Raw genomic sequence first — 24,618 nt, 5'->3', positions numbered from 1 at the left:
ATGAATTGTTCAACTGTGCAGCATGTGTCTTGTTTGAAGTTTTAAAGCTTCTAGATAAAGCGATAGAAAGTTGATAGACTACTCTGTAACGGCTGGATGGGACTTAATATGGAAATGGTCATTTTTTGGGGGGTAGCAAAGGGATCTTCAGTCAGCCTGGAGTTAGAGGTACACATGCAGGGATGTTTGTACATAGGGTGTTAGGGTCGAACTATACCGTGCTGAGGCATTTGACCAATGACAATTCAAGAGGTGGCTCATGTAGATGTACTGAAAAAGGAGTTTGCATTTTCCAGGTTGTGGCTTATGATAACAGATAAAGAGTCTCTGATAAAGAAGGCAAAGATGCCTCTCATTATCCTGCTGTGAGTTTGTCACCAGTGGTCATATGAGAATTTTAAATTGAGACTCAGTTTACCCATATTAATGCTAAAAATTGATGCTGTGCAGGATAATCAGCATGATAAATATGACATGAAAAAGGAAGTGTTATGGAGGGGGATTTCTGTAATTCTTAGGAGATATAACATAGAACAGGGTTAGGAATACTATTTAAGTCCTCAGAAATTTATATATCAGTACAAGATGTACACGTAATAAGTAGAGTAAATTTGAAATCCTCACAAGGAAATCAAAATGAGTTCGAGTACATTATACTCAGACTTAGTGGAATGAAGGATGTACCTTGGGCTTTTTCTAGTGAGAGAACTCTGGAGAGCACTTTATGTTAGTTTGTAAAACTGAGTGGTAAGCTTCTTCCCAAAATTCAGTAATTCCTCAAGTTCAGTTGTGGCCACTGGAACCTTTGATCCATTTTGACTAGAGAAACCATCAATTGAGCTTCTATTAGAAAAATAGTGACCTGGCTACATAGGTTAGAATGAAGGATGAGTTAGAGATAGAGGAACAAGCTAGAGGTCTAATTTAGCTACAAATAAAGCATGTAGACATTGATGTCAAAATAAAGCTATGGCAATTATAGACTATCAATCAATGTTATCAATATGTTATTAGTTAAAATGCATAGAATCAAAGTGAGGATTGCTCGGGTGCATCTGTTTTGCCTGAGCACCATGCATTTAATTATAATGGATCGGCCACACTTAAAATGTTATTTATCGGTTCTGGAAACCACATTTTGAGATATTGTTCAAGTGAATGTATACTAAAGAAACTGACCAAAATGACCCAATAACTCAGACCGTTACGCAAAAAACGGTTGTGATGTTTCGCTTCCAGATGTGTAAGTTCAATAGATATATGGTTATTATCCAAGTATTCAAAAATAGGAACTGCTCTTTTCTGGAATTAAAAATAGTTATGTGTATGCATGTGTTTCCACACTCTAGGATCAGGACTAAAGTGTGGAAACTACGGAGAAGGAGACTTTGGCTTCTTTGGGGGGAAAATTTTTCAAAAGATGTGAGTTCCTTGCCAATGGAATAAATTGCTTTGTGAAGTTGTGAATTTCTCTTTATTGCAGGAATTCAAACATAGTTGGACTACAGCTAGGTGGGAATTTTTCAGAAAAATGAAGTTTTGGTTGGATGTGTATTGGAGAAGTTGAAAAATATTGTACTAGATATTTTTAAGGTCCAGAGATCTTGAGTTCATGATTTTAGGTAGTGATAGTAGGAATGGAATGCAAAGAATCCTTCCTTCTTCCCGTGATCTTCCTTCCTTCCTCCTCCTTTCCCTTTAACCATTCCTCTACCTTTTTTTTCTCTTTTCCACTTTCTTCCCTTTTCTCTCTTCCTAACTTCCTTTCTTTGCTTCCTTTGTGCTAGACACTCTACTAAGTACTGGGAATACAGTGAGGAACAAAGCAGACATAAAATCCACCCTCTTAGAAGTTACAGTGTTTTGGAGTTAGAGAAAATTATCAATTGTGACCAGTGCTAGGGGAGAACAAATAGGCATCTGTACATATTAAGGTAACCTGATCTGCTTTGGGAGGATTGGGGGAATTCGTGGTGGGGAGGAAGAAAAGAGGAAAAGATAGAACAGGAAGAGGGAGAGAGAGAGAAGAATATTTCAAAGAATCTTTTGAACATGGTAAATGATTTGGTGAAGTCATTTAGAAGTGAGAATAAATTATAGATTATGAGAAAATTTTAAGGCTGCAACTTTAAGGAAAGAGTGATTTACTTGAAAGAAACAAGGAAGATAGGAAGAAGAGTTGGCTCTTAAATGAAGCTTATTAGGTTGGTTTTGACCCTGTTGACTGTGAAATATTGATAGATCTGGTTTTCATTGATTGATATTGGACGTGCAGGTTGATAATATGAGTGCTTCCTTTTTATAAAGGAAATGCACCTGTAGCTTGATAACCTTTATTTTATTTTCCCACAGTATTATTTTAAATCTTTATCCTCTCCTGGCATTTGTTTCTGGGCTAAATGTAAAACTTCACAGATTTCTATCCTTCAATATTAGTAAAAAGAACTGGGATTTTATGTTTATTGATAAGACAAAATTGAATTAAACAGAAGGGTTAAATAGAAATAACAGCATTTCTTGTAGCATTCAAAAGTGTGAATGCTACGATGAGCTAGTTCAAGATTCATTCAGATTAAATTACTGTCCAGTTATATCTATGTAATTGTAGTTACTGTTTGCATTTTTTCCTGAGATTTAGATCTAAACTAAAATTTGAGGATGAAAGTAATATATATGAAGAAAATTATGAGTCAATTCACTAAACATTATCAGTAACAACAACAAAAAACTTTCATTATGAAAAATTTCAAACATATAAAAAAAGAAAGAGTGAAATAATGAATCTCCCATGTCTACTTAGTTTCAATGATTCTCAATTTATGGCTAAATTTATTTCATATATAACCTCTTTACTTCCCCACCCCAAATTATTTTGATGAAAATATCAGAATTATATCATTTAATCTGGAAATGTTTCAGTATATATCTTTAAAATATATGCAGTCTTTAAAAAACATATTCATGATAATAGGAATATACCTGAACAGTAGTAATAATTCTTTGATGATATTCATTTTCAGAGCTACTATTGTTTTAAAATTTTAAAACTTTAATGAGATAATTGAAACATTTGACTTTAGATGAAGTGAGGCAGTTATATTTTCAAACAGTTTTTCTTCTTAGTATAGAGACTTGGATGTGTACTCGAATTATCAGACACTACTGGCCCTTGGTCAGTAATTTTCTATCATGATGGTATGAAAGTCCAGATACCCCAGTACCAGTAAAGGTCATTTAAATTTGATCTCAGTCTGTATTCCTCTCACATAAAGAATTAACCACATCAAATTTCATGAAATAATATATTGAGTAACGATTCACAGGAAAGGACTCTTGGCTAAGAGGTTGATTTGTTTCTAGGTTAAAAGGTGGGGAAAGAGAGTATGTTAATTTCTCTAGTATCTCATCCAAAGCAAGCTAACTTTGTATTGTCAATTTGTGAAAAAGTCAGTGAATCATAGCAGGAAGACTGTAAATTCCTACTCCATTTGAGTGGACATACTGTAATCTAGTGAAAAATGTTTGCATTAGAAGAGCCACTTAGTGCAAGGTATTTGACAATTTTTGCTCTTGTTATTTACCTGAAAACTGAAGCTATATCTGTATCATAAAGATAAAATGAATGAATGTGCTAGTTAGCTAGCTAGTTAGTCAAAGAAAACCTAGTAGTTGCTAGTTAGTCCAAAGCTAGTTACAAACAAGCCCAGGTTCAAAAGGGAGGCATATGTTTTGGGAGGCTAGCTTCATCTGGGACATCTTTGGTGCCACCACAGTATTTTACTAATCTAATTATTTTTATACATCCTTTCTGTCTCCTCCTCGTGCCACTGAAGTTTCTGCATTTGATTGTTTTTTTTGGTTTTATTTTTTTTGGTACAGGTTATCAAGGATCCTCCTCCACCACCACCCTCTGCACCAAAAGAGGTAAATGAGTGCCTAATAAGTGATGTGGGTGTATTTAGATATTATCCCTAATTTGATCAATTACATTGTTATTAGATAACTGTGATACCTATGTATTGACTTTTGAAATTATGAAAATCAACTATATTTTGTCTTCTCATGATTTCTTTCATGTGCTAGAGGAACGGGGCTTTCACACATTGATAAACGTAGACTAGCCATCAGGATAAATAGTACATAGAGATTTAATTTACTTTTTATAGCAATATATCAATAGTTCTGCTGTCACTTGTCTTATTTACAAAAAGTTGGAAGATCCAAGCTGGCAGCTTAAAGATAGTATTACTTTCTTCAAAATGATTATTACTTTTACATTACTCTGTTAGCCAAAATTGTGTTAGCAACAGAAAATATAGTGTGCATTTTCAAAGCTTCTTAACTACCTATCTTTTCAGGACAAATTTCGCAGAGTTTAAATTTACACATACATTGAGGCTTTAAATTATCATTGAAATGCGGTCCTAATTTTAATGTTTTATCTTCTTAACTATGAAGTGATGAATAAATCTGGAAAAACCAAATGATGCTCATAGTTAAGGAGCAACTTCTGGTAGCCTAGTGAAATAAGGTAGATTCCTCAAATTGTGGAATGGAAGGAGTCCTCATATTCTGTAGAGCCTCACTTGAAATTTATGCACATAAGCATAAGTACATCCACATGTGCTATATGTAATTTTTACTATATTTTGTCCATATCAGTGTCATTATTCAGAAAAATATTTAAATGTGAGTTGGTTCTGACTAAGCAATATTTTAAGAAATTAATTAAACTCAGTTTTAAAAACTTGTATCCACATAGGAGGAAGAAGAACCTCTGCCTACCAAGAAATGGCCAACCGTGGATGCTTCTTATTATGGTGGTCGAGGGGTTGGAGGAATTAAAAGAATGGAGGTTGGTATCTTGAAAAAAAATTAGAAGCTGCTAATGTGGAATATGTAGTTTTAGAACTATCAAGCTGTGGAAACTGTACTTTTCACAACTCAGTATCCTAATATCATCCATTTTTACTTAACACTAGGTCTTTTTTGGACAAATTTTTTTTCTATGGAATAATCCTAGCCATTTCAAAACTATTCAAGAAGAGCTGACTTCATTAGTCAAAGAACTACATTGATAAGATTTCTGAATTCTAAAGGGCAAAACAAAATTAGGGTTTTTTTTTTTACTATTTTGGAAAAAATTCCTACGGAGAACATGAACTTTGAAGAAGCCAGATACTTAAAGTTGCAACAATGCTTGTCTTTGAAAAGATCCAATAGTTAAGTACTGTTTGAGGAGAAAAATATTAAAATATTCAATATCATGGATAAGACCCTATCACAAATGCAGAGGAAGTACATTTAAGGCTTTTTTTTTACAGGTTTTAGTTACCACTTATGAATAATCATAATTAATATTAAATATCATTTATAGACTATTAAATTTTTAGACTGGCAAAACATGTGGACTAAAATTGAACTTAAATATTATATCTTGAAGATGAAATGAGGTCTTCTTATCACCACAGAAGTATTTTTCAAAGTGATGGATTAATTAATAACAAGCAGGCACTGTCAGCACTGAGCCCTTAACAACAGTATAGATAGGCCAACATCCCACCCGAAGGAGAAATTGGAAGAATTTTCTCATTGATATGGTGACATTATTATTAAACACAGATCCTGGCATTTCTTTCTTATTAGTTATTCTTTAATTTTATTTCTCAATAAGAAAGAATTTTTAAGTGTTTTGCAATCATTGCACGTCTCCTACTGTCATATCTGCTTTGTCCCATTACTGCCAGCAAAAATCAATAAGCTAATTAACAACCTCACAACTGTTGCAATTTTCTTTTCTTTCTTTTTTTTTTTTTTAATTTTTTTGTTGTGCCACGTGGCATGCAGGATCTTAGTTCCCCGGCCAGGGATCAAACCCGTGCCCCCTGCAGTGGAAGCGTGGAGTCTTAACCTCTGGACCACCAGGGAAGTCCCACAATTTTCTCTTTTTATACATTTAAATAAAATTCAGATTCCCAAGGAGAATTTCCCATTTTCAACATAAATTTCAGTACTCTTCAAAAGAAGCCCAGACTTACTTAAATGACTGTCATTACTAAAGTGGTTATCTGATAGTGATTCTCATTTTCTTGACCACATTAGATCTTAAAATAATGCACATTTTCCTAAGAGCTTGCCACTTTATTGCTGATATCTTCTGAGACAGGTACCTCATTGCCAATGAGCCATGAAAAAGGCAGGTGCTAGAACTTACTACATTTGTCTTTTGGAGAAAATATTGCTTCTGTGTTTGCAGGTGGGTAATTGGGAATATCAAGCAGTACAAGAGAACATGGTGAGGCTAGCTCTTGACATGGAAGGAAGGTCATTTTCCTTTCATTTGCCTTTGTTGTGTCATTCTAGGATTGGAGAGGTTGGGGAGAGTGTGGACTGGATGTCCCTATGTATTAAAAAATACAATTGTAAATAAAATCATTACATATGAATATCCAAATATGATCTGTCATAGCTTATTTTTAGTTTATTTAGTCTCGTTCCAAAATGTGTGTATAAAAAGATGTATGCAGGGGGAAAAGGGTTTGACAGGAAATAGCACAACATGTTAGTAGCTTTCTCTGAATGGAGTGATTTTCAATTTGTGTTATATATTTCCCTGTTTGTTCCCAACTTATTTGACAGTGAGCATGTACTAATTTATATTCAGAATAATAAACTTAATTCCATTTTGAAATCCACACATATAAAATACCACATGACAATGAGATTCAGATATATTAGTTCTTGCTAAAAACACGAGGAATTGTGGCAGGTTTTTGTTACTCCAATATTCCATGTTCCAAAGATTAAGATCTCTTTCTACAGAAAAGAAAAGTTTATGCATGAGCTACTGAATGGGTTCTGAGTTAAAAGGCATATTATTGGAATATGGTCAAGAAAGCCAAGGGCCCATGGACATTCTTGAGTAACTCACATTTCATGTTTTAAGAGTTATTGACTCTTTTACTTAAAATGTAAAATTTAATTTAATTTAATTCAAATTTAATTGAAATTTATTTATTTGTGTTTTACTTATTGACTGTTAATTAATGTGAAGTTATATTGCCCTAGCTTTTTAGCTGAAGAAAATTTATGAGAAGGACTCACTCACTTTTAATAAATCAGAGTTCATTTTAGCCATGGATAATTTTGGCTATGTTTTATGTAGTACTCCATCAACGAAATGGAAATGAGAATGAAGAAAAAAATGAGGAAGTAAATGTGGGCTTCACAAAGGGGAAACACAGTATGTAAACATACACAATAAAAAATAAACTGAGGGACTTCCCTGGCAGTACAGTGATTAAGACTTCATGTTTCCACCACAAGGGGCACAGGTTCAATCCCTGGTTGGGGAACTAGGATCCCATATGCCACACAGTGAGGCCAAAAACAACAAAGAAAAAATAAACTAAGAATTTAGTGCCTTTAGACTTTTTCAAACATCAACTAATTTAAACTTGGAAAGGAAAAATAGAAAACATAACTTGTTTTAAAACAATGCCTATTCAAACCTGAAAAGTATTTTCCTTAAAAAAATTCCCCAGTTTAAACTGGGGAAAATGAAAGGAATTATAGAAATTATGAGCACATCTGAATTAAAGAATAAATCTTCATAACTCAATGTTATTTTAAGCCAGTATAGGGATTTTACCTAGAAATTTTTTCTTCCTCCTAAATATTTAAACACTATTATAATCGCAGTTTGCAGAAAGCTGGAACTGAGCTGATGTTAATAACAGCTGTTAGCACAACTGATCCACAATACCTAATGGCTTCAAATGTGTGTTTCTGCCAGTTCCGCGTGAAACTGTTTTTGTTTCTTTTCTCAATTCTGAAATTGCTCCTTTATGATACAACCTCCAAATATGCTGTGGAAATTATGGAATTTCATTGTTTATCATGAAAGCCAAGTAGAATAGGAAGAATTTAGCTATCAAGCTTGCACTTTTTTTTAAATAGTAAAAAGTCAGATATATTAATTCTGTTAAGGCTGCCTTTAGCAATCCATTCTTGTTATTCTTTTATCCTTTTTGACTATCTCAATGTGGTCAAACTAAAATATTAAAATTTATACATATAAGTGTATATATATATTTATTTGCTTTTAAGAGTTTTAGGAAAACTCTATATAAAGTGTTTCCTAGTTTGAGTGAAATTGAGTGAGAATTGATTGTTGTATTATCTGTGGTGATGGTGATAATAATGATAAAACAGCTACTTCATGAACTAACACAATGGATTTATTTAATGCATTTCCTTTATACCTCAGCAACTATGTATCATATGTTTAGAAATGCAATGTTGGGTCAGAACTCTAGTTCAACTGTCTTCGTGTTCTTTATCTGAGAATGGTACAATGATACTTGGAGGAAGAATATGAGTACCATTACCTCTAGAATATCAACTGTGAAGGCTGGGTTAGTTAAAATCTAAGTTAAAAATCCATCATTTCTGAATGGATCTAAATTTTACCTACTTATGTTTCTACTCTGAATTACTTCTCTCTGTTACGATACTCATATGTTTATTTGACTATGTATCTTCATTTGTTTTTTATTTTTTCCCTTAAAATTGAGACTTTACAACTGCAGGAGATGTGTCCTGGTTTTAGAGTTTCTTAGTTCAATTTAGATATATCTAAAGATTTTTAAAGTTTTACCTTATCTAGGTGAAGACACTGTGATTTGAAAGAGAAGGTCATTTCTCTGGAAAAAAAGCCAACTATCTAGTTCTAAAGGTTTAATGATATTTAAAACAATTTTAACGACCTCATAAAGAACATTCTAGTACCACTGATAACACTGAAATATACAGATACATTTTAATGACTCAACAGAGTCCACTTGAAATTGAAAACCTACTCTAAAATTGTAGTAAAAAAAAAAGGTAAAAACATCTAAGTAAGCCTTATCAAAAAGCTATGAATAGATCTTTCTATGAACAGTAATCATCTGTATTCCTACCCACTAATTCAGGTCATTAAAATGCTTTTAAAAAGCATTTAATCATTTTTTCTTTGTAGAAATTATTCAACTCTGGTGAGCCACTGTGTGCCCTGGACAGGCCTTCCTGATTCTTTTTAGAGCTTCACTTATCTTTGTCTTCTTTGGTAACAGTCTTGGTTTTTAGACTTCTCTACTGTTCCTCGTTGGACAAAGCCTTTCTCCAGGGGCCACAACTTCTTCACATGCCCACACATGAAAAAATTTGGCTAAAATGTAGCCAATTTTCATTGAAAAGTAAAGAAAACATCATTTGACCTTTTTGTTTTCAATGTCTAGGTTTTTCAGAGAAAGGAATCCTCCCAAATTTGTGGAACTCCCTGGTGTCCCTGAATTTTTCTCTTCAAAGCAGAGTCTTTTCAGATTTGTCTTCCTCAATGAAAAACTGATATGTCAAATAACCATACCCATATGAATAGAAGAAATAAAGACTGAGAGCTACTTTACAAGAAGTTGAGAAAAATATATATAATTATTTTATTTCCAAAGGCTAAAATTTAAATCATACTTTTTGCCTTAGTCAAACTTGATGGAAAGTTTGGAAGGAAAAATTAACTCCTTTGTATAAAATATATTTGTAAAATTCAAACCTATTTGAAACTTACTGCACCCTTCAGACTACATATGTTCAAATCCCTGTCCTGCTGCTTACTAGCTGTGTGGCTTTGGGCTCATCACTTAACCTCTCTGTGTCTCGGTTTCCTCATCTGGAAGCAAAAACATAGTATCTATCTCATTGCATTTTTGTATGGATTAAATGCAGCTTGGCACATAATAATCATTCAATAAATGCTAATTATCATCATCATTATCATCTATTTCACCCAGTGCCATCAGTATATACAGGTATGTCTTTAGCTAGAAGGAGAACATACCTAATTAGAGAATAGAATTACACACTGTCATGCATTTCGTATGTAAAACACAAATTAACTCCTTATTTGAAACAATGGAGAAATGGCTGCATCAAATTTAATAGATGCCAGATTTTTATAAAGGATCTTTATTTCTAGAATCTTAATATTAAATACATGAGAAACCTATTAAATCTCAGAAGAGTAGGAATTTGGAGCTAGGATACCTACTCATCTTTGGACTCTGAGGTGGTGAATCAAAGAACCAACTAAACAAGAGCCTGTGCCTCCAGGCCACTATATGTCTGATATCAGTATTTCTCTTTGTTTTAAAGGTTCGTTGGGGCGATAAAGGATCTACGGAGGAAGGTGCAAGGCTAGAGAAAGCCAAAAATGCTGTGGTGACCATTCCTGAAGAACCAGAGGAGCCCCTTAGGCCCAGACCACCTCGACCCAAACCTACACTCCAGCCTCCTCAGACAAAGTGGTACACACCAATTAAGGTGACTGTTCAAACTTTGTGGGATTTAACGGCAACTTCCTAGAGAAAGTGTAACCCTTTTAGTCTCCCTGCCTGCCCCCGCAACCATCTGCAGGAGGACCAAGGTATATCAAATAACAGACATTCAATTTACCTTATAACAACTGAATATTTCTCAGTAACAAGAAACTCCATTTTTGTTATTTATTTATTCGTTAAATTTATGAAAGAAATGATAGGAGAAAATAAGGCTTTACCTTCTTCATTTTAGCTCATTTATTTAACAAGCAGAGGCCGAGTACATTCCCCAGGTATTTACAGATCACGTTTCCCTTTAGGGTCGGCTGGATGCGCTCTGGGCTTTGTTGCGGAGGCAGTATGACCGGGTGTCCTTGATGCGACCTCAGGAAGGAGATGAGGTTTGTATGTGGGGATGTGTTAGGAAAATAGTGACCGCTCAGGTGTGTATAAGGAAGGGAGGGAAATAATAATCAAAAAGAACCTAAAGTCCTCATTACAGCTGAAGAAGGAATTATTATTGTCTCATGCAAATTCCTATTACGTAGGGTGCTTAATAAATGATTATCTATTGTTAGAATATGTCTTCAAGCCACAGTTTAACACGAGGCCCTTTTCAAGTAACATAAAAATTAAGGTCCACTGTACACATACTTTAATAAGCACACTCAATGCTTCAGCCTTTGACTTGGACGGCGTCACATTCTGTTCTGAGGTTTTTTACCCAGCGGGGAGGACAGAGTGGGGATTAGTAAGTCTTGCTAACATTTACTAGCATTGAGGCCTGGGGTACATGCCTCAGATCCTCTGTTGCTTTAGGTATAAATAAGTATTTTCCTGCCTTCAAAGTTGATTTAATCTAATTTCTTGAAAATGTGAAAGTGCTTTGAAAGTTATAAAGCGTTATGGACATCTGCAATGGTGAGATACACACACACACTTATGTATAAAAATACATACATAAATACATACACACATATATGTGTATGCATTTTCCCTATCAAGGAAGCCTTTTTTAAAAAAATATTTATTTAGTTAGTTGTGCCAGGTCTTAGGTGCGGCTCGCAGGCTCCTTAGTTGAGGCACATGAGCTCCTTAGTTGTGGCATGTGAACTCATAGTTGCAGCATGCATGTGGGATCTAGTTCCCTGACCAGGATTGAACCTGGGACACCTGTACTGAGAGCACAGAGTCTTAACCACTATGCTACCAAGGAAGTCCCAAGGAAGCCTTTTTGAGGCTTTTTTATTATTGGAAATTTGGCTAGAATTACTCCAGCTTTATAATTTCTTTAATATATAAGCACTATTTCCTGTTGTATCGATATAAGAAAAATAGTTTAAAACCTTTTCATATGCAACAATGAGCAGGTTTGGTTCAGAGACACAATACTGTTAGTAATAATAACAGAATATTTTCATTGTGTGTCAACGTGATCATCATTCTGTTTTAACAAGTGCATGAACTTCATTGATTTCAGCTTCAGAGGACATTAGGTTATTCAGGTCTGATGGGCTTTTTTTTTTTAAGGATGAAATAACTGATGAGATTAATATTTATTTTTCAGTGCCAAGCTATATTTAGTGTTATATGATTCTAGCTAGGTGTTTAAAATACCAAAACATCTAAATTTTTAGATCTTACTTCTATGAGATGGAGGTAGTTTTATAAACATCTGAGTTCAGCCATTTGGAGAAGCAATTTAAGAAAATATTCCTGGAATATTCCCAACAGATCATTTACCCTTTGCTTGGACCATAAGTAGAGAGAACCAGGTGGTTTATGAAGCAGCCTCTTTCATTACCAAACCACTGTGGTTAATAGAAAATTCTTATATTTAATGAAATTTGTGCCTCTGTTTAAATTAATGCATGATCTGGAGTTCTGCTTCTGGAACAACATATAACAATACTATTCTTCAATATTCTAGACTTCTACTTTGCAGGTTTTTAAATTGTTTTCATGTATTATCTTAGTTTTCTGTCCCCCAAGTTAGACATTAGTTCATTTGTTCAATAATTTTCATCTTTTTGAGTGTTGGGTATAGTGCTAGCACTAAAGATGTATTAGCAAAAACAGAGAGTGGTTCCAGCACTCTTGTCAGTACTTTCTGTATTCTTTTAACTCTCATGATTAAAATTTAGTTTTTTGGCCTTTTTTCACTTGTACTAATTTTGACTTAATTCAATAATTTCTGAATTATAAATATGCACAAGTAATGGCATTAGGTGATACTGGGGAGTGGGTACAAACTATAACCTTTGCCCTTAAGAAACTAAAATTTGTTTGGGAAACAAGATACATACAAAAATAAAATTTATTCCAGAATGTGCTCTGGGCCATTTATAGGTAGGTGTCAAGTACTCTTGAGTGTATAGAGGAAGAGAGATTAACTCTTCCTGGAGGAATTTGGGAATGCTTCTTCAAAAATACAGGCCTTCTATCTTTGAAAATGAGTAGGGATTCATCAGGTGAAGTTAGGTGGAATGAGTATTTCCACAGATGAAGCATCATGAATAAAATCTCTGAGGCAGCCAAGAACAGTGGTTTGTGGATAGTCTGGGGCAAATATGACCTTCAAAGTCCAGGGGAAGAGAAATTTTTGACAATACTCTGTGATAAGTGTCTTTTGGTGTCCATTTGATCAATCTTGATGTTGTGGTTTATACTTTGTGTCCTATTTAATTAATCTTTCCCTACTCTGATGTCATAAAGATGTTCTTTTGTATTGTCTTCAGAAAGTTTTAAAAAATTTTACCTTTAGTCCATCTGGAATTTATGTCTGTAAATAAGGTAAAGCAAGGAACTAATTTTATTATTTTCTTGTGTGTGTTAATAGTAAGCTGTCCCAGGACGATTTATTATTTTTATTTATTTATTTTTCCATGTGTTTGTGTTTTTTACGTTTTTGTTTTCCCTGTAATTGATTTCTAATCTCATAGTGTTGTGGTCAGAAAAGATTCTTGATATGATTTCAATTTTCTTAAATTTACTGAGGCTTGATTTGTGACCCAAGATGTGATCTATCCTGAAGAATATCCCATGAACACTTGAGAAGAAAGTGTAATCCGCTGTTTTTGGATGGAATGTCCTATAAATATCAATTAAATCGATCTGGTCTATTGTGTATTGTCTCTATTTAAAGCTGTGTTTCCTTATTAATTTTCTGTTTGGATGATCTGTCCATTGGTGTAAGTGAGGTGTTAAAGTCCCCCACTATTATTGTGTTACTGTCAATTTCCTCTTTTAGAGCTGTTACCAGTTGCCTTCTGTATTGAGGTGCTCCTACGTTGGATGCATATATATTTATAATTGTTATATCTTCTTCTTGGATTGATCCCTTTATCATTACGTAGTGTCCTTCCTTGTCTCTTGTAACACTCTTTATTTTAAAGTCTATTTTATCTGATATGAATATTGCTACTCCAGCTTTCTTTTGATTTCCATTTGCATGGAATATCTTTTTCCATCCCCTCACTTTCAGTCTGTATGTGTCCCTAGGTCTGAAGTGGGTCTCTTGTAGACAGCATATATGTGGGTCTTGTTTTTGATCCATTCAGCAAGCCTGTGCCTTTTGATTGGAGCATTTAATCCATTCACATTGGAGTTTGTTTTTGTAGGTCCTTTTGTCTCTTGTGTTTCCCACTTAGAGATGTTCCTTTAGCATTTGTTGTAGAGCTGGTTTGGTGGTGCTGAATTCTCTTAGCTTTTGCTTGTCTGTAAAGCTTTTGATTTCTCCTTCGAATCTGAATGAGATCCTTGCTGGGTAGAGTAATCTTGGTTGTAGGTTCTTCCCTTTCATCACTTTAAATATATCATGCCACTCCCTTCTGGCTTGTAGAGTTTCTGCTGAGAAATCAGCTGTTAACCTTATGGGAGTTCCTTTGTATGTTATTTGTCATTTTTCCCTTGCTGCTTTCAATAATTTTTCTTTGTCTTTAATTTTTGCCAATTTGATTACTGTGTGTCTCAGTGTATTTCTCCTTGGGTTTATCCTGCCTGGGACTCTCTGCACTTCCTGGACTTGGGTGGCTATTTCCTTTCCCATGTTAGGGAAGTTTTTGACTATAATCTGTTCAAATATTTTCTCGGGTCCTTTCTCTCTCTCTTCACCTTCTGGGACCCCTATAATGTGAATATTGTTGCATTTAATGTTGTCCCAGAGGGCTCTTAGGCTGTCTTCATTTCTTTTCATTCTTTTTCCTTTATTGTGTTCTGCAGCAGTGAATTCCACCATTCTGTCTTCCAGGTCACTTATCCGTTCTTCTGCCTCAGTTATTCTGCTATTGATTCCTTCTAGTGTATTTTTCATTTCAGTTATTGTATTGTTCATCTCTGTTTGTTTGTTCTTTAATTCTTCCAGATCTTTGTTAAACATTTCTTGCATCTTCTCGATCTTTGCCTCCATTATTTTTCCGAGGTCCTGGATCATCTTCACTATCATTATTCTGAATTCTTTTTCTGGAAGGTTGCCTATCTCCATTTCATTTAGTTGTTTTTCTGGGGTTTTATCTTGTTCCTTCATCTGATACATAGCCCTCTGCCTTTTCATCTTGTCTATCTTTCTGTGAATGTGGTTTTTGTTCCACAGGCTGCAGGATTGTAGTTCTTCTTGCTTCTGCTGTCTGCCCTCTGGTGGATGAGGCTATCTCCCAGGACCATTTATTAAAGGTTCTTTTTAAAGAAAAAAAAAAAAAAAAAAAAGATAGTCTGGAAGTTGGGGATTAAAACCAGAATGGAAGGTTGGGAATAGACGATAAGAAGTCTTTGAGTTTGGATAAATTGATATATTTGTGCTTTTGAATGATGCATTGTACTCATTCTTTCATTCATTCAACAAATATTTATCTAGTGTCGAACGTGTACCAAGCACTTTGTTAGATACCAAGTAAATCTAACATTCTTCTTAGATTATAGTGCTAGAATATTTTACATGTTGCCCCAGCAGGTTAAGTCATCATTCATTTTTCCATAATTGAAGAATGTTGCTTCCTTTATTTTGACCAAAGTTTCCTTTGTTTTTTAGTAATTTGGTCACACTTCTGTCTTATATAATCCTAAAACCTTTTATTCTAACTCTTGGGGTTAAATTGTTTCAAAATTCAGAATTTTTCAGATTTTAGGAATCTGATACAGTCCATATATCATATTTCATGTAAAGCATCATCTCCTCAGCTCATTACTGAGACATTCTGCTACAGAAATATTAATTGTTACAAGTGGATAAATAAAGACCATAAATACTCTCAAGTTAGTTCAGGTCAGGTTTTGGTGACAAACTTAACATAAAACTTTCAGTTTTCAAAGATTTTGTATTTCAAAAATATAGACAAAAGATAGTAAACTTTTATTGTGTTATTAACTAAAATTCCAATATTTTCACTCTTCACCTATAAACATGATTTATGGTTTTTTAATTTCTTTTTATTTAAATGCAGGACTTTAAGCTTAGTAAATATCAATTGTTAGTGCAATCAGTTGATTTGCTTTTCCATCAAATATATGATTCTATATGTGCCTGACACAGTCTGACTTAATCATTTTTCATAGTACTTATTCTTGATGGCTTTGCTGCTTCCAGAATTTTTGTCACTTAGTTCAAGCCACTGTTCAGACCTCAGTGGGGTACTCCATGAGAGCCTTGGTTGTCTAGGTTGACACTCTACACAGTTAATTGACATGAATACGGTAAAGCTAGGAGCCCACCAATACTATAAACTCAGTTTACCATCTTACTCCAAGCATATTTAATAAATTTTGTTAAATAGTTTGCTGAATTTAATTTGTTTAATAGTTTGCTGAACGTATATTTATGTATTCCCCCATCCAACCAAACCAGTGATCCAAAATTATTTGATCATGGAAATTAGGTAAGTGTGACATGATTAGATCTTTTGCTTCTGATTCTTGCTATGATCCTTTATAATATTTATTATTTTTTTAAACTGGGGTTTGATGTCAACTCTATAGTTACCAGCATATAACTTTTTTCCTTTAGACAACCTGAGAGATCTTTGCCATCCCCTTTTTTTTTCTCATCTCCCCATTTTTCATGTTTCACAAAGATTATTAAGAATATCTGAGTTTCTTTCAACTCCACATCATCTGTCAAATCCTCTTTATTTGATGGAATTAATGCCAATGTAAAATTCCCGTCCCCAATACATACATGACTATAACCTGTATTTTTTCAGAGACTAAATTATAGAATTACACAGCAAGAATCATTCTAATACTGTGGCAGAATTAGTTGTTCTGTATGTTATTAGTACAACTGAAGAGTCCCTGCATTTGTTATATATTTACATTATGTTTTAGGAAGTCAGCATAATGTTTCGGTTGTATGATCTCTAGAATGCTTTCCTTCCCCCACTCCTTCCTTCCTTCCTCCCTCCCTCCTTACCTCCCACCCTCCCTCCCTCCCTGCTTTCCCTCCCTCCCTCCCTCCCTTCCTTCCTTTCATTCATCCATCTAATCTGTTTCTTCTCAAACACATTTATCTTCACTATGCTTTCACTTAACACAGTTGCTAATTTCTTATACCAGTTTATGCATTTCTTATACACTGTGCTGATTTTCTTTTTGGCTTCTTCTTCTGAATGAAGTATTTCAATTGCTCTATTCTTTTCCTTATGAACACAGTAAGTATTGTTATTGGTAAGGCCAACCCATGTGACTCTGTGTACTTGTGCCCCAAAGAATCTGAACCAATCATAGGACACTTACTCATAGTAAATATTTGGTGGATTTTATTTAAAAGACTTTATAATAACTGGAATAATCAAATATTATTATCCAAAAAGTAATATTTAATTATTTGTCTAAATAAAATCATGTTTGCATGGTGCATGGCATAATCTGTATTATAGTAGACACTCCAGCATCCCACAAATTTTATTTTAAAAAAAGGACATATAATATTTTTAAAATTCCAGTACTTTTTTTGCTTTAAAGTAGCTTTCATTTGAGAAACTTTATTTACCTAGTAAGAAATTGAGGACCAGAGGCAGAAAGAGAATAAGGGATTTAGAGGATATTTGGCCCAGCTAATTTTGATGTATGATATAAAGCTGGGGTGATTTGCTTTATCTATGCATGAGAAAAAGACCATGGCTCACTGTTACCTTCTGTTGGTGGTAGAAGTCACCGTGGCTAGTTAGTTAAGCTCTCAAAAATTAAACTGCCTGAACTCTATGGTTTTTATCAATTTAGTTTATATAGACATGGTTTGTCTCATAGGATTACATGGGGTAGAGAAAAATTTAAATTTAGGTGACTAAGATGTCCAAGTAGCAGTGTCCTCTAGTTTTCTGGCCATTCTTTGCTTTGGATTTTCTGGGCAAGCCAGGGCATAATCGTTGAATGAGAAAGTGTCTTGGAGTTTTTTCTGATAGCTTTAGATAACTAGACTTACCTATGATTAGGTTCCATCAACATAAGGAAGGGTAAAATTCTGTCTTCAAAGTTACTCCCCTGAAACCAATCAGTACTTGATTAAACTAAGTTAAAATATTGATCTCAAATTACTCAGACTACTCATGAAAGATTTCATAAATACTATATATACGGTATGTGTACTATATATACGGTATATGTAGGTATATATATGTATTGATATTGATTCCACTAAAAAGGTTTGTCTCTGCATATCAAATAGTTCATTGGAACAAATGTTATTAGCTATTCAAGTCCAGTTCTTTTTAAGAGAAACTTTCTTATCAACATATCAATTGGTGAAAAAACTTTGCAAATAATTTTGTTATTTTCCTGTGCTTGTAAAGGCTTGTGTATGTTTACTTTTGATTATGCTTCTTATGAAATGTGTGTATGGTATAGGAGGGGTGTGGTGTGTGTGTGTGTGTGTGTTTAAAGCAATTTGTACATTGTAGAGATTAGGAGGACTTTTGGAAACATTTTCATATCATTAGACATGGATGCAGTTTGCTTCATATATCAAGAAACAAATGAGAATGCTTTCTCATTTCTGAATTTTAAAGATATAGTCACGCTTTTCTTGAAAAAAAAAAAAGACACAACAAACTACACTGCTGGAAAGACAGTAAAACACAATTGTTTTCAGGTTGTGGCTGATGGTTCCAAAATAACACAACCTCTGCCTAGTCAACGGCGTGTTTTCTACCTTGGAAACCAATCTTGTCATTTATTTATAAATTGTTTACTGCAGATTCTGCCTCTTGAGAGTTTAGTTTAATAAACAAATCAGCGTCCGTAGGACTAAACCGGGAGTTACGCACACTTACTGTGCAAGTCCCGTCACGCTGAATTTCAAGCCAAATACTCTCCTTTTATGGCTCAGAGGCCGCACCGGGCTCATTTGCAAGATTCACCGCTGAATTGAAGTCCTTGATCAAGTAATTGAAGTTCAGGCATCAAGAATCCAAGTGGCGCGAGAGATCTTTCGCTCTGCCCCTCACTCCCGCTACCTATGGACGCCGCCAGCCCCTGCCGAGGTGGCGGGGTCCGGCAGCCGGGCCTGGGCTTTGATTGTGGCTGCAATTCCTCGCAGTCATGAATGTTGCAGCGCGCCGCGCGCTTCCAGGTGTGAGCGAGCAGGTTGTCACCGACATCTGTTTGCAGCGGCGGCAGCGGCCGCCCCGGCCCGCAGCGAGCGGCCGGATTGTCAGCGGAGGTAGTTGAGAGCGGCAGGAACGTTTTGGTCTCACGCTCGCTGCCTGGAGGCTTGAAACACCAAAGGTAGGAGCGGGGGTGGACACAGCTGCGCTCCCTAACTTGCCTTAGGCACAAATAAAGAGATCTAATGCAGTTTGACTCCGTGGCGGCGGGGAGACGAGGACAGAAAGCCACTTCAGAGACAACTTAACGCTGCAACATCTGCCGCCAAGTTTCCAGGGAGTGACGGGGGACAGCAGGTACAGATCGAAGTCTCCACATAACCTCCATTAAGCCGTGGACTCTTTTGAAGGGCCTCCATCAAACATGCTGGAGTCCGCAGCAGGAGTTTTGTTTGGTTTTCAAAGCGGTGTTTTGTTTTTGCAATAACAAGGTAATTTATAAATGATGCATTACCATGCGTTCTCCTTTTTTATCTGAAAAGAGAGAGCCAGAGAAGCAGCAAAGCGAAGAAAGAAGAAAGCGCAGCACTAGTTTGGGAGTTGTTCCACAAACCAATTAAATCTCCAAGGAGCTTCCTGTCTGTAATCGAGGTTATGTTAACCTTCAGACCGCAGTCCCTCGTTCACCAGTAAGCAGACAAATTTAAATACGGCAATAAAAGAATCCTAGTGATAGTAACATCTGTGAAGTACGCCCACTATGTCTGTTTTTAAACTTAGGGCTTTTTATTACATGGAGATGAAATAGAATTAGATTTTTTCCAATGTATTTCATTTTTTAGTAAGACAGAATTTAGAAAATTGCATTGACTTTTTCCCCATTTATAAAGGTTTCGTACTGATAGTTGGATATTAAGACTCAAAAGTAAGAATCACACGTTAACAGAAGCATTTTTCTCTTTTGAGGAAGTTCCCCCTCTACCACCTAGATCCAGCTGGAAAAAAATTTAAGGATTTGTATAATTTTTGCTGGGAATATTGCAAAAACTCATAATTGTGCACACACACATCTATGGCATAACAGATTTGGTTAAAATACTAGTCTGGCAAGTAAAGCTCCAGGGTATGGTAAGGTAATAAAGATTCCATGGTCATGTAAACTTTTATCATTAATAATATTTAGGCTGCCTCACCTGAGGAAATAGCTGTGCCACCACTGAGATAAAGGAAAGGTGCTGACTTGAAGGTAGCCTTTGGAGTGGGTGCAGCTGGGGAGCCATGGCCTGGGGAGAAACGCGGGCATGTGGCAAAGTTTTCATCAGTCAGTGGTGAAATAAGCAACATAAATGCATAGTGAGTTTCCAGTTAACCTAAATTTATTACGTGGAGAGGACTTATGTTAATTGTGCAGATATTTTCATTTTTTTAAATGGTTGATGGTAGCTGCTTTTATAAAGAAAAATGTTCATTATAACAGAACTCAATGCCAGTCCTCTGATTTTTAAACAATCTGCAGGAAAAAAAAAAAAAAAACCCACAAAAACCCAACCTGAGACCATAGGTAGCACAGGTTCATTTAAAAGGCACCACAGAAGCCTGATAACCGCAGTGGCAGATGATTCAGGCTGGACCTCTGGCTTACCTTTCCAGTTCTAGATTTATGTTCACTCCTCTGTCAGTCCTGCTTCTGAATTCTCATGCTCAAAACAAATGGCCTCACCCTCTTCAATGGCGGCTTCGTCAAGGATTCTTACCCTCCCAAGGATCACTCTGAACTCTGTCATGCTTACAAATCACCCAGTGCTCTGTGCTATCAAACCACTTCATCTTCAGATTGAAGAAGCATCTGGAAGGCAGAGATTTTGTGCCACACTGCCTTTAAGTTCCCCATCACATTTGCAAAACGTAAACCAGTTGTGTGTGTTTCTGAGCAGTTTGAAACCTTCACTCAGATGATTTGATATGTCAGATGTTTTCAGTGCTTGGAATTACGATGCTAATGACTGCATTCTTTTTTTTAAATTTTTATTCGAGGATAGTTGCTTTACAATGTTGTGTTAGTTTCTACCGTACAGCAAAGTGAATCAGCTATGCGTATACATATATCCCTTCTTTTTTGGATTTCCTTCCCATTTAGGCAACACAGAGCATTGAGTAGAGTTCCCAGTAGGTTCTCATAGTTGTCTTTTTTTTTTTTTTTTTTTTCACGGTATGCAGGCCTCTCACTGTTGTGGCCTCTCCTGTTGCAGGGCGCGCAGGTTCAGCGGCCATAGTTCACGAGCCCAGCCGCTCTGCGGCATGTAGGATCTTCCCGGACCAGGGCACGAACCCATGTCCCCTGCATCGGCAGGCAGACTCTCAACCACTGCACCACCAGGGAAGCCCCGTAGTTGTCTATTTTATACATCGTATCAATAATGACTGAATTCTTAAACTTAGTTTTTCGATTCTATGAAAATATTTTTGTGTCCTATAGCCAAACTTTGTAATAGATTTTAGGCGCTGTAAGATAGCCCTTTATTTTAGCCTTATTGACTCCGTCCTATTGAACACAAAATGCCACAGTGCTTTCATACTTTTCCTTTTTTATACTTAAATGAAAGAAAAATATCAAAAATTTAAAAAATTGTAAAGTGATTGCTTACATTTTATTTCTATAAGTTCTGAAATTTTGTATGGTCCTGTAGGCCAATTACGTCGCAACATCACTGGGAAAAAGTACCACTAGACTTTTCTATCCCTTATGTTACTACCAGTATCTTTCATTCTTATTATCTCTTGTCATTATATTTCAGGGCATCCTTAAAATACCTTAACTATCCCGTTTAAATTAGTAGAAGGAATTAACTTTAGTTTATACATATTTGAAAGGCAAATTTTTACTAGAATAACTCACGTCATGAACACGCCATTGTTACAATTCCACTGTCTGATTTATGAGTGTGTGTGTATGTGTGTATATTTGTATGTGTGTGTAAAATGTTTAATATAAATATATGTGTATATATATTCCTATAGAACATATTTTCTCAGTGTGTATGTCATCAACTAATGTCTGTTTCGGTGGAAAATAACAAATTCATGAAATAGAGTGCTTTTTGATGCCATTTCATAATTTAACCAAAATCATCTCTTAATTATGCATATAAGCTGGCAAAAGTGTTGACTCAGTTTGGTTCCCTAAAGTGAAATACAGAATATGCAAATTTTAATCATTTAAATTACCAAAAAAGCTTTATTTTTTTCAGAGAAAGTATAAATAGAACTTAGATATTTAATTGGCTTTTTACCCCTCTGATCCAAAATAGCTTGTATTTAGTGGCATCATATACATGTTATGTATTAACTTATAAGTTTAGGTAGAGATATTTCTTGGTTAATATTGATCAACAACGCTTTGATAATCGAGACAAAAATTATTAAATTAGTTTAAATATCCTCAAATTAATGCACTGAGTTTAGAAATAAACCTTTTTTGTCAACAGTGAGCACACTAAAAGAATACTTTGAAAATATCAAGAGTTAGCATTGGTTGTCCAGGGCTAAGTATATTATTCTCTTAGGGTCAATATACAGCTTTGATGTTGAGCCCCTTGAGGACATCAGTTAAATCATCCAGTTGGGAGCAGAAATGTCAGCAAAGATAGAATTTTTTTTTTTTTTTTTTTGCGGTAAGCAGGCCTCTCACTGTGTGGCCTCTCCCGTCGCGGAGCACAGGCTCTGGACACGCAGGCTCAGCGGCCAATGGCTCAAGGGCCCAGCCACTCCACGGCATGTGGGATCTTCCCGGACCGGGGCACGAACCCGCGTCCCCTGCATTGGCAGGCGGACTCTCAACCACTGCGCCACCAGGGAAGCCCAAGATAGAATTTTTAACCTTTCTTTTCCTGTGACTGAGTACTTTTTGTGTAGCCTTTATTTAATTTTAATTACAGAAGATTAGATTTGTAATTATTTAAATAAATCATTTTAAAATTTCTAATAATTTACAAAAATCTATATTATTTTGTATATTTTAAATATTCAGTTTTAAATTTAGAGCTCAAAGGATATAGTCCAAGGAGGGGAAAAAGTACATTATTTTGTAGACAGTTTATTACTTTAACAGAGTGAATAATGATGGTGTCTTTATGTCTACCAGACCCCCATTTATAAGTTTAGTTTAAGGCAACCTGCATAATGCAGTTAAGAAAATCGGCCTGAGTAGAAAGCTTTTATTGCCCCCTTTTAAAAATGAATTTATATTAATACATTACATAAATATATACTTTTAAGGAGAAATAAATGACATTTTGGCTAAATAGCTTTCATTTCCTTTTCTTTTTCCAAATAAAATACTATAATTTTTATAATATACACTTAAAATCTAAGTAAATCATCTTTAAAATTGCTTCACATAAACATATATTCTCCACTAATTCTGCTCTAAATCAAATCACAGCCTCTAACATTTGAGAAATTTGAAACTGTTGTAAACTTTGAGGTATAAAAAAATGATTTACTGTTCAAACTTTGCAACAAATTATGTTTGAGTGCAGTGGACATTCACTTGTTTACCATTTTATTTATCTGACTTTGGATTAAAAATTAACTGTTTTTTTATTTCAAAGGGTTATAAGAAATTTCTTTTTTTTTCTCCTAATGCTTTTTTTTTTTTCAGTTAATGAAATTGGGATAGTTTGACAAACTCCCATTTCAAAATAATTTTATTCACTGATTATACCTCATATCACTCACTCTAGAGAGCTCTTTTCACTTAGAAAATATGTGAAAAAAAGATGGTTCTAATTTCCTAAACTTCAGAGTCCCATGATTCTTCTTCAAAAGCAGGTTAGTGTACTGAAAATAATACATATTATATATTGAATATTTTTTCATAATCCTGTCCAGTATCAAGCACATTTTGGTTTGCAATCACACACATATCATATTATATCATATCCTATCTTAACTGACAGAGTCAGTAAATCTGTAAAACATACTTCAATAAAAAATTAAAATAGCACATTTATATACATAGCATACAGATAAGAGGTCGAGAATAAAGAGCAATTACTCTCCAATTATCTTTAACACTTTCATTTCTCTCCTTTCTTCTATCTTCTAACATCAGTTGATTCCTACAGTTTAACCCTTGACCTTATGTTTTCTCTCATCCTACTTTCTCTAGAGACCATATAGAGTTTCACTGCTTTGCTATCATCACTATACACACCATTTTTAGACAATTCTATCCTCCCTCCTCCATTCTACTTGCATGTCTTTGAAAGCTTATATGAATTTTCATCTTGGATGTCTTATTGTCACCATATTCTCTGTGTTTAACTGGATTACTGTATTCCTTATGTATGGCTTTCACATTTTAACTTTACTGCCAGTTATTCTAATTACCCTTCACCTCATGCATCTAAGCTGAGGCCTGCAGACCCCATGGTTTCCACAATGCAGTGAGCAGCGTTAAGACCTTAACCTTCTAAATCTGGGTATGATGTCCTATGCCAAAAATTCTCAGTATTTCCCTATAATGTGCACAAGATGTTGATTCAGTGAACAGAATTGTGTGTACTAATGTCCCTTTTAGTTTTATTATAATTGATTAAAAGTAAAAATGAGCTATGAATGAATTTATGCGTAAACTCTACTGATTCTTAAGCGATACATCATTTTGACTTTGTAGAACATAAATGTTTTTTGTTATCAGGACTTATTATTGTATCTTCATGACTCCA

General features: G+C 35.0%; 1 protein-coding gene across 3 annotated transcripts in view; it reads left to right on the top strand.

Annotated features, from left to right (window-relative positions):
* The window catches only part of ANTXR2 (ANTXR cell adhesion molecule 2), a 165,618-nt gene that overhangs the window by 90,764 nt on the left and 50,236 nt on the right, over positions 1-24,618 (top strand). For 2 of the 3 annotated variants that reach the window (XR_013827924.1, XM_079919182.1), the window contains exons 13-16: positions 3,880-3,924; positions 4,763-4,855; positions 10,192-10,359; positions 10,676-10,756. Coding sequence is in view for 2 of the 3 variants with exons in the window: in XM_079919182.1 (XP_079775308.1) it covers positions 3,880-3,924; positions 4,763-4,855; positions 10,192-10,359; positions 10,676-10,756 (387 nt within the window). In the remaining variant the exon portion in view is untranslated. Of the gene's footprint in view, positions 1-3,879; positions 3,925-4,762; positions 4,856-10,191; positions 10,360-10,675; positions 10,973-24,618 lie in introns of those variants that run through there. The other variant, XM_079919181.1, reaches the window with a different exon arrangement.

Source organism: Stenella coeruleoalba, assembly GCF_951394435.1.
Source record: "Stenella coeruleoalba genome assembly, chromosome: 4".
NCBI classification, from domain to species: Eukaryota; Metazoa; Chordata; class Mammalia; order Artiodactyla; family Delphinidae; genus Stenella; species Stenella coeruleoalba.
Note: the sequence above shows the minus strand (reverse complement) of the source record. Positions and strands in the feature narration are given on the sequence as shown.